The 14314-nt window shown below is 38.6% G+C and overlaps 1 protein-coding gene across 24 annotated transcripts in view; it reads left to right on the forward strand.

Annotated features, from left to right (window-relative positions):
- The window catches only part of ZNF618 (zinc finger protein 618), a 244126-nt gene that overhangs the window by 192799 nt on the left and 37013 nt on the right, over positions 1 to 14314 (forward strand). For 18 of the 24 annotated variants that reach the window (XM_060200021.1, XM_060200019.1, XM_060200022.1 and 15 more), the window contains 2 exons: positions 2679 to 2738; positions 3292 to 3381. In XM_060200021.1, the coding sequence (XP_060056004.1) occupies positions 2679 to 2738; positions 3292 to 3381 (150 nt within the window). The remainder of the gene's footprint in view (positions 1 to 2678; positions 2739 to 3291; positions 3382 to 14314) is intronic. The other 6 variants (XM_016189842.2, XM_007526749.3, XM_060200005.1 and 3 more) reach the window with 1 other exon arrangement.

Genomic DNA, 14314 nt, shown 5'->3' on the forward strand with positions numbered 1-14314 from the left:
ATCAGTACTGCTTCTAGTGAGCCCTACAGAAATAGAATTCTCAGGTTGGGACCCAGTATTCTGTATGACTTCCACATGATAAAATTTGAGAAAGCACTAGGTTAAATAACCTTTCTCAGTGATAATAGATTTGAAGACAGCATTTCTTGCTTGATTGTAACAACTAGCAAAATGCATCTTAAAGATGTCTAGAATATTAAAGAATACTGGAAAATAATAGAGGGGCAGAGAAAAGAGTTTATACATCAAACAACTGAAAAGGGTAGGACAGGAAAAATAAAAAGAATCATAACATAAAAGAAATAAAACCAAGTAACCATAGTGGTAAAAGAAAATGGCCTAATCTTTATTAGGAAGCAAAAATTCTCAAGTTCATTTAAAGTAATCCAGTTATTAATGATTTATTAGAAACATAGCTAATTTTATTTCCTTATTGTTAATCCTGACCCATAACTTTCTCAAAACACTTTTTCTTTCTTTCTTCACTTTCTTTCTTCCTTAACTGTTAATAAATTGAACTTCTTAATAGAATTTTCATAGCCCTGTAAATACCTCTTTTAGAGTACTCACTGTGTTTCTAATTTTAAATTTGTGGTACTTTATTATATCTCCTTTTCCAGACTATAAAGCTTCTTGAAGGCAGGAACCATGTCTGTTTATGCCCAATATTTTGTGCCAGCATTTGACACAATGGCTGTATAATGAGAAAATTTAGAGGTTTTTCTTTTTTAAAAATTATTTAAGTGTACAAGACTTTGCTTTAGATGTACATTTTTATATCTCTTCATAATGCCTATTACCTTTAGGCACAAGCAAACGGGGAAAAAAGGATCTGACAAAGTAATTATCAATAACTAGTAAGTAGATATAGCTTTCATTGGTTTGTCTAATAGTCCAGTGTAAAAGCAGTGGTTCTTAAACTTTCCCATGGATCAGAATTTTCTGGATAGCTGTTAAAACAGATAGCTAGGTGCCATCCCAGAGATTTTTCTTAAATTATATCTTGAGTAAGTCCCCAGAGTCTGAATGTCTAGCAAATTCCCAGGTAGTAGTCATGCATCTGGCACAGGAACCATTCTGTGAGAAGCTCTCTGTTAGAGACTAAGGTAATGTTAATAAAGGATAGTGAAGATTCTGATCATAGGACATGATATGCATAAGAAAATGTTATATGTGGTCCAGGAGGTGGTACTCAGGACTCTGAAGCATGATGTCCTGAGTTCAGTCCCTGGCAGCACATGTACCAGAGTAATACCTGGTTCTTTCACTCTCTCCTCCTATCTTTCTCATAAATAAATAAATTATTCTAAAAAAGAAAATGTTATATCTAAACATACAGAATAAATTTATAAATAGAGTAAAATGGAAGTCTTTATCACATTTCATCTCTGTCAGAATAAATAGACATTGAGATTTTATAGGATTAAATGATGCTATTAGGACAGTTGATCTCACAACCGAGAGTCTTAGCAACATCAAGTAATACTTCCCTCCCAGTGTTCCTGAGTTACAAAAAATTATTTTACTACCAAAGATTTTAAAGCATGAGAAAAACCATAAATAGAATAAGAACCTGAGAAGAAATACTCGTAACATATACAACAAAATACCAATGCCCTTAGTGTATAGAATTTTGGGGGTTTTTAAAAAGTAAGTATACCTGTAGAAATATTAGCTGTAAACACAGCTAGGGAAATCACAAACATTTTTTAATTTAAACTTATAAAATAGCAAGTTTTTTAGAACTCAAAAAAATGGGAGACACAACTTGTACTTGGGGCCAGGTGGTGACGCACCTGTTTGAGTGCAAATTACAATGTACAAGAAGCCAGGTTCGAGCCCCTGAGCTTCACCTACAGGCGTAAACTTCACAAGTGGTGAAGCAGGGCTGCAGGTGTCTCTCTGTCTCTACCCTTTATCTCCCCCTTCCCTCTCAATTTATGGCTGTCTCTATACAATAAATAAAGATAATAAAAGTTTTAAAAAGATTATAATACTTAATGCTGTCTACAGTGTATGGAACTAGTCATAATTTACATTCATCTGATTGGGGTAAAAAAGTGACCCAACTTTTTGATTGGTAGTTGGTGCTGTCATTATTAAAGACCTTAGAAATGCATAATCTTAGTTTGTTTTGAGGAAATAAATATGCTCAGTAAAGATAATGCAGTCTTCCTTATTTTCTAATGAGGGGCAAAATTAATGAGCAAATGTGCAGAGATTTCCACAAGCTTACAGAACACAGTATTTATTTTTTAAAAGGGAACATTTCTGAGACAGTCTAAATGCCCCCTGGTATTGGAGGCTGATTCCTCAAATAAATTTCAGTGTCCCATGGGAACCATATAGCCAATAAATACCATGGAGATCAATGTTCATTGATTGAGCAAGTTGTCCACAAGTGCTGTCGATTGAATTCACTAGGTTACAAAGAGGATATAGATCAGGGCTGACTAATTCAATGCCCACAGAAGCCAAACAAATAATACAGTGGAGAAACCCACACCAGATGAGATGGGAGTGAGGGGTGCAGTCTTACTGTCCAAAGGGACAAGCGACTAGTTACATGCTTCCCCCCCCAAGAGGTAGCTGCTGTTTGTTGGGCATTAAAAATAATTGAAATTTCTCTTTTAATTTTTTATATTTGTATTTATCAGTATTTTATAATTTTCCCCCAGTGAACAATATTACATCAGAAATTTTTAAGAAGAAAGAAGTTAGGCAGTGCCAAAAGAGAGGTAACGATAAAGTCTGGTGGGACTTTAGAAGAAATGGCTGCTTCTGCTGGGATGGGCGGTGGGGGTTCTTGGGGGCAGGGAAGATTCTGGTGAGCTGGGGACCCATTGAATGGCCATTGAAAAGGGCAGGGCTTACAAAGGGACTGACAGATGTTGACCCTAAAGGTCACCACATACTTCCTGAATGTCAGGGCCTAGGGGTGGAATGATGGAGAATAACATGTGCCAGGTACTGTCCTAAGCACTGGACATATACATTTAATCCTCCCCCCAATCCTACAGGGTGGTCCTAATATTACACTCCCCCATCTTACAGACAGGAAAGCTGAGGCATGGAGAGGTCAAGAGCCCAAGGTCATATAGCTTGAAATAACAACTGGAATTTGAACCCAGTCAGTCTGATTTTAAGTGGGTTCCTGGTTCTAGTGGTTGTCCCAGAATGAAGAAGGGAGAGTTTGGGGGTGGGAAGGGCTAGACTGGGGTGGGGGGAGCACACTGCTGCTCCTGGATGGGGACCCAGTGCCTCTTCCCACACTTTCTTTTTCTTGGACAGAAACTGGCAATTATACCTGTGAGTTCTGCGGAAAACAGTACAAGTACTACACACCCTACCAGGAACATGTGGCCTTACATGCCCCCATCAGTGAGTACCTTCTCTGGTTGTGGTAGATAAGGGGTTTGGGGAGGTGTAAACCAGCTATATTTGAAGCTCTGGAGTTTTGGCAGGAAAGGGTGAACTTGAACTGTGGGCCATTCTTCAGGTATCCAGATCTGCCCAGGGGCCATCTTAACACAGTAGCTAGAATAGCTGGAGAAACCTCACACTTCTTCCTGGACCACCTATGTTTTCCCCCTCTGGATTCAGGTGCCTGGAGCCCACGTGGGTTTGGGACTAGGAGAGTAGATGTCATTTGTCCAAGTCCCTCAGAGGCCTTACTCCACTTCTAGATCATGGTTTCCTAAATTTTCCCTCCAAAGCCTATACCATGTAGCACAGTGTCTACCTGAGCCAACACAGGCCGTAACCTAACTTAGTTAAGACAACTACCTGCTTGTTTTGGGTAGAAGCATGAAAGACTGGGAGAACTAAACTGGGATACAGAAAGCCTGAGTGTTAATCCCAGCTTGCACGTGACTTTGAGCAGACCCTAGCTTGTCTCTGTGATCCGTTATTTCCCTCCTGCCTTGACCAGGAATGGGAGTTTCTAAGATCCCTTCCCATAGTAACCTCATAATCTGTTGACTTTCCAGCTCCCCTTCTGTATAGCTGAGGGGGCTTCACCCTTTGATCCCCCAAATAAATGAACCAGGAAGCTGCTAGTGGCAGGGCAGCAGGCTTGTTCAGAAGTGTTTTGGAGCTGCTTGTTTTTTCCATGAGCTGTAGAGATCCAGTTATTCAAGGTCAGTGGAACTTCAGGTTGCAGTAGTCAGGGAGATTTATGATACTCCCTTCCCCAAGGACATGCAGATGGTCAGGGCAAGGTGTCCAGAGATTAGAAGTAGATGAAGCTCCCTCAGGAATTCCTCTCTCTTACACAGCTTGGCAGAAGCTGAGGGTCTTCTGGTGGGGGAAAATTCTCTTTTATCCCGAGATCTACCACTGAGCTAGAATTTTCATTCTTCTCATCCCCCAAGTTCCAGGTGATCTTGTGCCTGTCATGTCTTTTCTCTGAGCTCAGGTTTCCCATCCATGTATACACATGACATCTCTTCCTCTTAGTCAGTCATCTGTGAGTGAATACTTAAGCTGATTCCATACATAATGCTATATTAAACATTAGAAGGCACATAACTCTTCAAGTTAATATTTTCATATTTTGGGTAGATTCCTAAAAGTAGGATTGCTGAATCACATAGTAGTTTTATTTTTAAATTTCTTTTCTTTTAAAACATTTTTATGTATTTATTAATGAGAAAGATAGGAAGAGAGAGAAAGAACCAGACATCACTCTGGCACATGTGCTGCCGGGGATCGAACTTAGGACCTCATGCTTGAGAGTCCAAAGCTTTATCACTGTGCCACCTCCCGGACCACAATTATTTTTAAATTTCTTGAGGAAGCTTCATACTGATTTCCAAAATGTTTGCACAAATTTTGCATCAATAGTTCCCATCAATAGTTCATGAGGGAGGGTTCTCTTTTCTCCACATCCTCATATACACTTGTTACTAGTTTTTTGTTTTTTGGTTTTTGGTCAGAGCACTGCTCAGCTCTAGTTTAGGGTAGTGCAGGGGACAGGACCTAGGACCTAGGCACCTCAGGTGTGAGAGTCTTTTGGTATAACCAGTATGCTGTCTCCTCCTCCTTTACTAGTCTTTCTGATATAGCCCTTTTCATTGGTATGAGACGGTAGCCTACTGTGATTTTGATTTTCATTTTCCTAATAGTATGTGATGGCAAGTGTTCTCTCGTGTACATTGGCCATCTGATGTACTCTTTGGAGAACTGCCTACTCAGATCTCTATCCTTTTTCTTTAGTGGATTGCTTTAGTTGTTGCTTTTGTCATAGACTTGCTTGAGTTCCTTGTGTACCTTGGATATTAACCTATTTTAAGATGGGTGATATGAAAATATCTTCTCCCACTCAGCTATGTGTTTTGGTCTTTTGTTGACATTTTTCCTTTTGGGTGCACCATTGCCTAGCCCCTCATTTTTTTTTCTTTTTCTGTGCTAAACCTTTATTTATCTGTTTGTTTATTGGGGAGAGAGAGAGGTTGAGAGAGAAGGGGCGCTAGAAAGGGAGAGACACCTGCAGCACTACTTCACCACTTGTGAGGTAGGCCCCCTGCAGGGAGCTTGAACCCAGGTCCTTCCGCATTATACTGTGTGCACTCAACCAGGGGTGCCACCACCTGACCCCCAGAACTTTTTAATTTAATGTAGTCCCAATTACTTATTTTGCTCTCATGTTCCTTACTATTGTGACCAAACTCCCCAAAGACATTGTGGATACTGACTTCTTGGTCTTATGTAATTTGAATTTATTTTTGTTTATGGAGTGAAAGTCATCTACTTTCATTCTTTTGCACATGACTGTCTAGTTTTATTTTGCTTTTCTTTCTCCATTACATGATCATGACTGTCAATATATGTGTGGATGTATTTCTGGCCTATTGATTCTATTTCATTGATATATATTCTGTTTTTATTCCAGTGTCAAATAGTTTTAGTTATGCCATTTTGTGTAGTTTGAATTCCTGTAACATGATCCCTCTCACTTTTCCTCCTTTTTCTCAAGATAGCTGTAGTTATTTGGCATTTTTTTGTGATTCCATATAGATTAGTGTTTTTCCATTCTGTTTCCTTAAAAACATACTTCTAGGATTTCAATATGGATTGCATTGAATCTGCCTATTACTTATGGCAAAATGTCCATTTTGCTATTTTAATTTTCCCCATCCATGAACATGTGATATCTTTTCTCTTTATGTCTTGTGTTTTGTTTTTGTTGTTTTGTTTTGTTTTCTTAATCATTTAACAGTACCTTACTATTTTTGTTGTATAATTTACTGCTGGGTGTTGAATTATTTATGATATATTCATAATGGGATAGTTTTATTTTTCTTCTTGCTCACTATCTGAATATAAGAAGGCATCTGGTTTTTCTGTGCTGATTTAGTAACCTGCCACTTCACTACACACTTTTATTATTTTTAATATTTTCAAATGACTTTTTAAAATATTTTATTTATTTATTTATTGCATAAAGACAAGGAAATTGAAAGACATATAGAGGGAGAAGAGAAGAGAAACGTTTGAAATACTGCTTTACTGAAGCTCATGAAGCTTCCCTCTACAGATAAAGACCAGGGAGTTGAGCCTGGCTCCTTGTGCATTTGCAGTGTGAACCTGGGTGTGCTACCATCAGGCCCCTCCTAAGTTATGTGCATAGCAAAGTGAGCTATTTTGCCAGCTTGAATTTGAATTTTTGGTACATTTGGCCACCATTGATCTTCTAGTAGATAAATTAAAGTCATTAACATTTTGAGTGATTATTTACATGTGAATATTCATTGTCACTTTAATATTTGCATTTTTGTAGTTGTCTTTGTGCTTTTATTTTTCTAAAATTCGTTTCATATCTCCCTTTTGTGTTATGTTTGAACTCCCTTTCTAATTTCTTATGCAAGAAATTTGTGTCTCTTCTATGAAAGTTTCTTTTGAAGTTATCATAAGATTTACATAGAAGGTCCTATAATAACAATGAATTAGGTTGATGTTGAGCTCATTCACGTTTATACCACATGCTCTCCCTGCACTGTGTTAATATTTTTGAGGTCTTTTTGCGTCAAGGTGGGATATTTTTAAATCGAAATCTCTAGTGTTTCTTGCAAGACCAGTTTAGTGGTGATGATTTCTGATGGTCTTTAAAGCTCTTTCTTTCTCTTTCAATTCTCTGTGATAATCTACTAGGATGTAGCATAGTCTCCTACAAAGTCTTTTTCTTCTAATACATTAGATATTAGATACATTAGATTGCTATCCTCTTGTGTCTTGAAATCTTTTTTTTATATATTTATTTTATTTATTCCCTTTTGTTGCCCTTGTTGTTTTATTGTTGTAGTTATTATTGTTGTTGTCATTGTTGGATAGGACAGAGAGAAATGGAGAGAGGAGGGGAAGACAGAGAGGGGGAGAGAAAGATAGACACCTGCAGACCTGCTTCACCGCCTGTGAAGCGACTCCCCTGCAGGTGGGGAGCCGGGGTTCGAACCGGGATCCTTATGCCGGTCCTTGTGCTTTGCGCCACCTGCGCTTAGCCCGCTGCACTACAGCCCGACTCCCGTCTTGAAATCTTTTAACAATCTGGAGTTTTGTTTCTTTTTAAGCAAGGTTACACTTTAGTTGAGGTATAGCACATGGTAACTTGCCTGTACTATTTATTGGATTCAGTTTGACAAATTTTGATCTATGTATGCACTCATGAAATATTATTGAAATCAAGATAATGAGCATACCCATCACACCATGTTTCCTCAGATGCTTTCATATTCCCTTGGTCACTAATTTTCTTTTTTTTTAATTTTATTAGTGATTTAATATTGATTTAAAAAATTACAGGATAAAAGGGGTACAACTGTCAGGTGGTCGCTCAGCAGGTTAAGTACACATGGCGCAAAGCGCAAGGACTGGCGTAATGATCCCGGTTCGAGCCCCTGGCTCCCCACCTGCAGGGCAGTCGCTTCACAGGCGGTGAAGCAGGTCTGCAGGTATCTGTCTTTCTCTCCCCCTCTCTGTCTTCCCCTCCTCTCTCCATTTCTCTCTGTCCTACCTAACAACGATGACATCAATAACAACAACTACAACAACAATAAAGAAAAGGAGGTACAACTCCACACCTGTTCCCACCACCAGAGTTCTGTATCCCCATTCCCTTCATTGGAAGCTACAGCAGTTCTCCTAAGGTGGCAGATATGGCTTAACTATTATTTCTATAACTATCTGTCTTTATTTGTATACATTTGCCCATTTTTCCCCCATGGTCCATCTTCTCTTCCATTCTAAGTAACACATATACCTATTACTACATCCAAATGGTCCTCCCTTTTTATTCTTTTCTCTCCAGGTCCTGATGGAATTGGATTTCAGAGCCCTCTGGTTACCTTAACCTATCATTTCTCCCCCACTGGGAATATGGACCAAAATTATTGGGGGGGGGGAGCACAGAAGATATAATTGCTTCTCTGCTGGACATGGGCATTGACAGGTCAACCCATACCCCGAGTCTGTTTCTCTCTTCCCTAGTGGGGTTGACCTCTGGAGAGATGAGGTTCCAGATCACTTTGGTGAGAGTATCTTCCTAGGAAAGTCAGGATTGAATCATGATAGCACCTGCAGCTTGGTGGCTGAAAGGCAATTAAGCTATAAATCAAGACAAAATGATTAATGAACAGGAACCAAAAAGTAGGAATAGAGCAGGTGAGAATGTTAGGGATGTTAGGATGGAAAGAAGTGTGGAAACCTATATAGGTATGTTCCTAGAGTCCCTTAACTTTTGTAGTTTTTGCTTGAGTTTGATAGCTAACATGGAGTTGGATAAAAATATTGTCTGAGATAATGATGTCAGAGTTGAGAAAAGGGGTAGATATTTGGATTAGGGCAGAGAGTATCTCCCAATCTTGAAGAAAATCTATGAATAAAATGAACTGTTTACCCCATCCACCTGACCCAGGAGCCACATATATTTATATTTAGCACAGGAGGCTGTATAACCTCTGGGTCCTTGTCAGCCTGAGCTCTCCAGTTCATGGTCACAGCTTGGAACGTTCTAGGCTGCACTCATTTCAGGACCAGTCTTCCTAGGGTAGCATAGGAGGTTGATACAGCCTCCTACAAAGAGTGGGACAGACCCTGCCATTGCTTCTCTACAGTGAGGACAAGGTCTTGGAGAGGACCACAAGAGGGCTTAGGCTGATGTTCCTGATGGAAGGGTCACCACTTTTCTACTCCCAGGAAATTACTGATTTTCCTCCCATTGGTATAGACTAGTTTGTCTTTTCTACAGTATTACATACATGTAATCATGTGGTATGTATTCTCTATGGGTTGTAGGATTTGGCTTCTTTCAGTGTAATTGTTTTCAGATTCACTCATGTTTGCATGTATTCTTTTCCATTGTTAAGGAGGTGCAGTCCATCCGTTATTGCTTGGACTCAGTGCCTACACAATTGTTTCTTGGTGGCATATATATATATGAAAAACTGAATGTGGAAAGGAAGAGAGATAGCCGCATCACTGCTTCACCACTCATGAAGCTTTACCCTGTAGGTGGGGAGCAAGGGACGCATGAACCTTGAGCATGGAAACATGTTTGTTCTACCAGTTATGCCACTGCCTGGCCTCACCACAATTTTCTTTATCTGTTGAAATAATAGATACGAGTTAATAGTATTAATGGATGATATTAATAATATTAACCTAGATGGTCATCCAGATATAAGTGCCATAATCTCCTTTATCTGCATTAGGGTTGTTTCAAGTTTGGAACTAATACAAGTAAAGCTGCTGTGAACTTTTGTGGCATCTTTGTATGGTCAAACACTTTCATTTCTCTTGGTTGGTCCTGAAAGTAGAATACCTGGATCAGATGGTAGGTCTATAAAGCTTTTTCCAATCAACTGCTTTCAACATTGCAGCAGTAAATGTAGACACACCTATCCCTTTAGTTCTCTTTTCTTTAAATCTCTTTTTTTATTCTATATATTAAAACTTTGTTTTTAAGTGTACACACTATTATCATCATTCCTTGATGAATAGACAGCTCCTTATTCTGAATAATTACATTTCTTTTTTTTAAAAATATATTTATTTATTTATTTATTCCTTTTTGTTGCCCTTGTTGTTTTATTGTTGTAGTTATTATTATTGTTGTCATCGTTGTTGGATAGGACAGAGAGAAACGGAGAGAGGAGGGGAAGACAGAGAGGGGGAGAGAAAGATAGACACCTGCAGACCTGCTTCATCGCCTGTGAAGCGACTCCCCTGCAGGTGGGGAGCCGGGGTTCCAACCGGGATCCTTATGCCGGTCCTTGTGCTTTGCGCCAGCTGCGCTTAACCCGCTGCGCTACAGCCCGACTCCCAATAATTACATTTCTTATTCCTGCTAATAACCATTGTCCTGATACTGACTTTATCTTTTCTTTTCAAAGCATATGAGTTATTTATTTACTCATTAACTAAATAATTTATTCACCTCTGGGCCTTTACCGCTACAGGACGTCATTTTCAGGTAGAAAGATAGTGACAGGGAGACAGAAAGACTATACACAGCACTTAAGCTTTCTCCAGCATGGCAGGAATTGGGTTGGAATGTGGGCTACACACACAACAAAGCAGGCATGCTACCCAGGTGATCCATTTTGCCTGCCCTAATAATTGCTTAAAATTTGACTTATTCCAGTGAGTGAGAGAACTGTAAAAGGAAGTAGGTGAGGAGGGTATCTAAGTCTAAGTGGACACTATTTCATTATGAATTTGATACTGACTCACTAAAGACTATTGTGTATTTTTGCTTTCAGGTATATATTTTGCCCTAATTTATGGATACATGTGAACATATGCTCTATCTTATAGTACATGGCCTATATCTAGGTTTTGGGACTTTATTAGGAAGTGAGCCTCCTGGAATGGAATTAGAGACTACCATGAAAGGAAAGGTCTCACCCGAATGATAAGGGTGAAGGGTTGGCGATCCATGATTTCTCTGTACACAGTCTGAAGTGAAGCATGCTGAGAGGGTACTCATCGCATTGATTAGGTTGGAATCAGCAGATGCAATATTATTTGGCCTGACTTGAGAGAAGCATGCAGGGAAGTGAGTCCCACCCCAGAGGTTCCAGGATTGGGAGAAACATAGGCTCTATAGAGGAAGCGGGAGATTCCTGTTGTCTTAGGGTTTAAGAAGACAATAGATTGTTATTGCGATAATCACATTGTTTGGCAATTGGGTTAACTTTGAAGAATCCCTTGTTAGGATTTGCTGTATCATACACACCCGCACCATATTGCATGTCCTTTGACATTATTTGTACATAGCTATGCCACCAGTTGCTTTTGTTCTCTCTGGACTAAGCTTTTAAGAGCGTCAACATATCAAAAGACTCAGCCTATGTATTAAAAAGACTCAGTCTGTGCTCTTTCTCTCCCTCTCTCTGTCTTCCCCTCCTCTCTCCATTTCTCTCTTTCCTATCCAACAACAACAACATCAGTAACAACAACAATAACTACAACAACAATAAAAAGACAACAAGGGCAACAAAAGAGAAAATAAATAAATAATTTTAAATCTGCTTATAATATACTTAATTTACTACCTTCCTGTCCTTTTTATATACTTGTATACAATATTGCAAACTCAACAACCTTTAAATTTTTCTTTCTTTTGCATAAGTCAGAACTCCACTTATCATTTTCCTTTATTCTCTGAAGAACTTTTTTTTTTCAATTTAATTTCTTATATTGTTAGTCTGTTAGTGAACGTGTCTCTTAAGATTTTTTTCTTTCATCTTTCCTTTTGAAAAATGTTTTCTTGGGACATGAATTTCTAGGTTTAGAGATTTTTCTTTCAGTATTTTAATTTTTATCTTCTGACTTATATTGATCCTGATGAGAAATTCAAGGTCATTCTGATTATTACTGTATTTGATGTGTTTTTTTTTTCCCCTCTCTGAATACTTGTTTTTATGTCTCTATGTTACTGGTCTTAAGCAACTTGATTATGGTATATAGTTTTCTTTCTGATAGTCTGTATTATTAGGGTCAGTCAGTTTCTTGGATCAGTGGGTTTACATTTTTTCAAAAAAAATTGGGAAGTTTTTAACCAGTGTTGAGATTTTTTTATATATATATATACTAGGCTGATTAATGAACAGATTAACTGAATCTGTTTATTTTTTATTTTATTTACCTGTGTTCTTCAATTTGGATAGTTTCTAATGTTCTTCATAAGAGTCACTGATCTTTTCTCCTGTCCAATCTATATTATTAGGTAAAAAAAATCCATCAAATTAATTTTATTTCAGTTGCCATATTTTTTATCATTACAGGTATCATTTGGGGAGTCGGGCCGTAGTGCAGTGGGTTAAGCGCAGGTGGCGCAAAGCACAAGGACCAGGACCGGCATAAGGATCCCGGTTCGAGCCCTGGCTCCCCACCTGCAGGGAAGTCGCTTCATAAGCGGTGAAGCAGGTCTGCAGGTGTCTATCTTTCTCTCCCCCTCTTTGTCTTCCCCCTCCTCTCTCCATTTCTCTCTGTCCTATCCAACAATGACAACAATAATAACTACAACAATAAAACAACAAGGGCAACAAAAGGGAGTAAATAAATAAACAAGATTTTTAAAAAGACAAGTATCATTTGATTCCTTTTTATAATATGTTTATTTTTCTTAAGATACTTACTTTATTTGATAAGACAGAGAGAAATTGAGAAGGGCATAGAGAGTGAGAGAAAAGGTAAGACATTTGCAACACTGTTCCACCTCTCCTGAAGCTTCACTCCACAATTGGGAACTAGGGGCTTAAATCTTTGTGCATGGTAATCTGTGCATTCAACTGTGTGCACCACCACTTAGCCTGCTTTATATCATTTTTCAAGAGAGGAAAACCCTGCAACCCAATACAAAAATGATCATAAGATCTAAATAGACAGTTTTTTGAAGAAGACAGACATTTGACCCACAGATACCTGAGAAATAGTAAGTCTTATTTGGGTTCATGTTGTCCTTCAAATATTTGAGTATTGTTATTGTTATTTTAGTGCTACCGGGATTATCACTGGAGCTCAGTGGCAGCACTACAAATGCACCACTCCCAGTGGTCATGTTTTCTTTTTCTTTTTTTTTTTTCATTCTATCTTATTTAATAGGATAGAGAGAAATGGAGATAGGAGGAAGAGGAGGGAGAGGGAGAAAAAGGGAGGGAGGGAGAGAGAGAGAGAGAAAGATCGAGAGATCTGCAAGCCCTGTTTCACCTATTTATGAATCTTTTCCCCTGCAGGAGGGGAGTGGGGACTTAAACCTAGGTTCTTGTGCATGGTAATGTGTGTGCTCAATCAAATGCACCACTGCCCAGGCCAGATCTTTGAGCATATTTGTAGTAGCTATTCTAGGATCATTACCTGCTAATTCTGTCAACTTTGTCATTTATTTTCCTTTTTTTTTTTTTGTGGTTTCATTGAATGATTTTTCCTTTTAATTTTCAGTTACATTTTTCTGTTTTAATTGATGGATAATTTTTTTATCCTCTGCTTCCTATTATAGATCTTGTGTTTCTAAGTGTCAGGATTTTGTTATTTTCCTTTGAAAAGTACTGAGCTTTTTTCTTGCTTGAACCAGTTAATTTTCTTATAGATCAACTTGATAATTCAAGGGCATTATCAAAAGCATGTTTAAGCTGTGATAGGACGGGAATAGAATAGTCCCTACTATAACTTTAGAGTAATTCTTCTAATGCATGACTTTTCTGGATCTCAGACGAATGCCCAAGGTAATGCTCCTTGTCAGGTGGGATCTCAAACATCTCATCTTAGGTATTCTCTGAATCTCCACTCAGCTCACAACCTCCCAGTAGTTGTTGACTGCTAAGGCAATTTGCCACATGACCAAAGACTTCAAGGGACCCTCTGCACATTCCTACTTTCTTTTTTTTAACCTGTACATACATCCCTCCTCGTTGTTTTTCTGCCCTGAAGATTCCAGCTACTACAACAGCCCTTAGCTCTATTCCCAGTCTATTCCCAGTCTCTTGGTTCAGCAACATTACAGAGAGCTAGAATAATCCAGAGACTCATGGGAGGTTCTCTTTTGTGTGTCACAGCCCTCTTCCACCTGCTGTTTCGACCTCTGAAAGCTGAATTTCCTGTACTTTGTCCAGCTTTACACTTGAATGTGAGGGTGGACTAGCAGTTATTTTAGCCAGACTGTATAGTCTCAAGTTCTCTTCCTAAGACTAAAAGCCACAAGGAGGGTTTCCTAAATTGGACTCCTCCATTCATTTTCACCTTTAGCCTTTGAACACACTATTCCCATTCACCTTGAATACTTTTCCACCTTTCTTAACTAGTAAGACTTTAAGGA

This window comes from Erinaceus europaeus, chromosome 10, assembly GCF_950295315.1.
Source record: "Erinaceus europaeus chromosome 10, mEriEur2.1, whole genome shotgun sequence".
NCBI classification, from domain to species: domain Eukaryota; kingdom Metazoa; phylum Chordata; class Mammalia; order Eulipotyphla; family Erinaceidae; genus Erinaceus; species Erinaceus europaeus.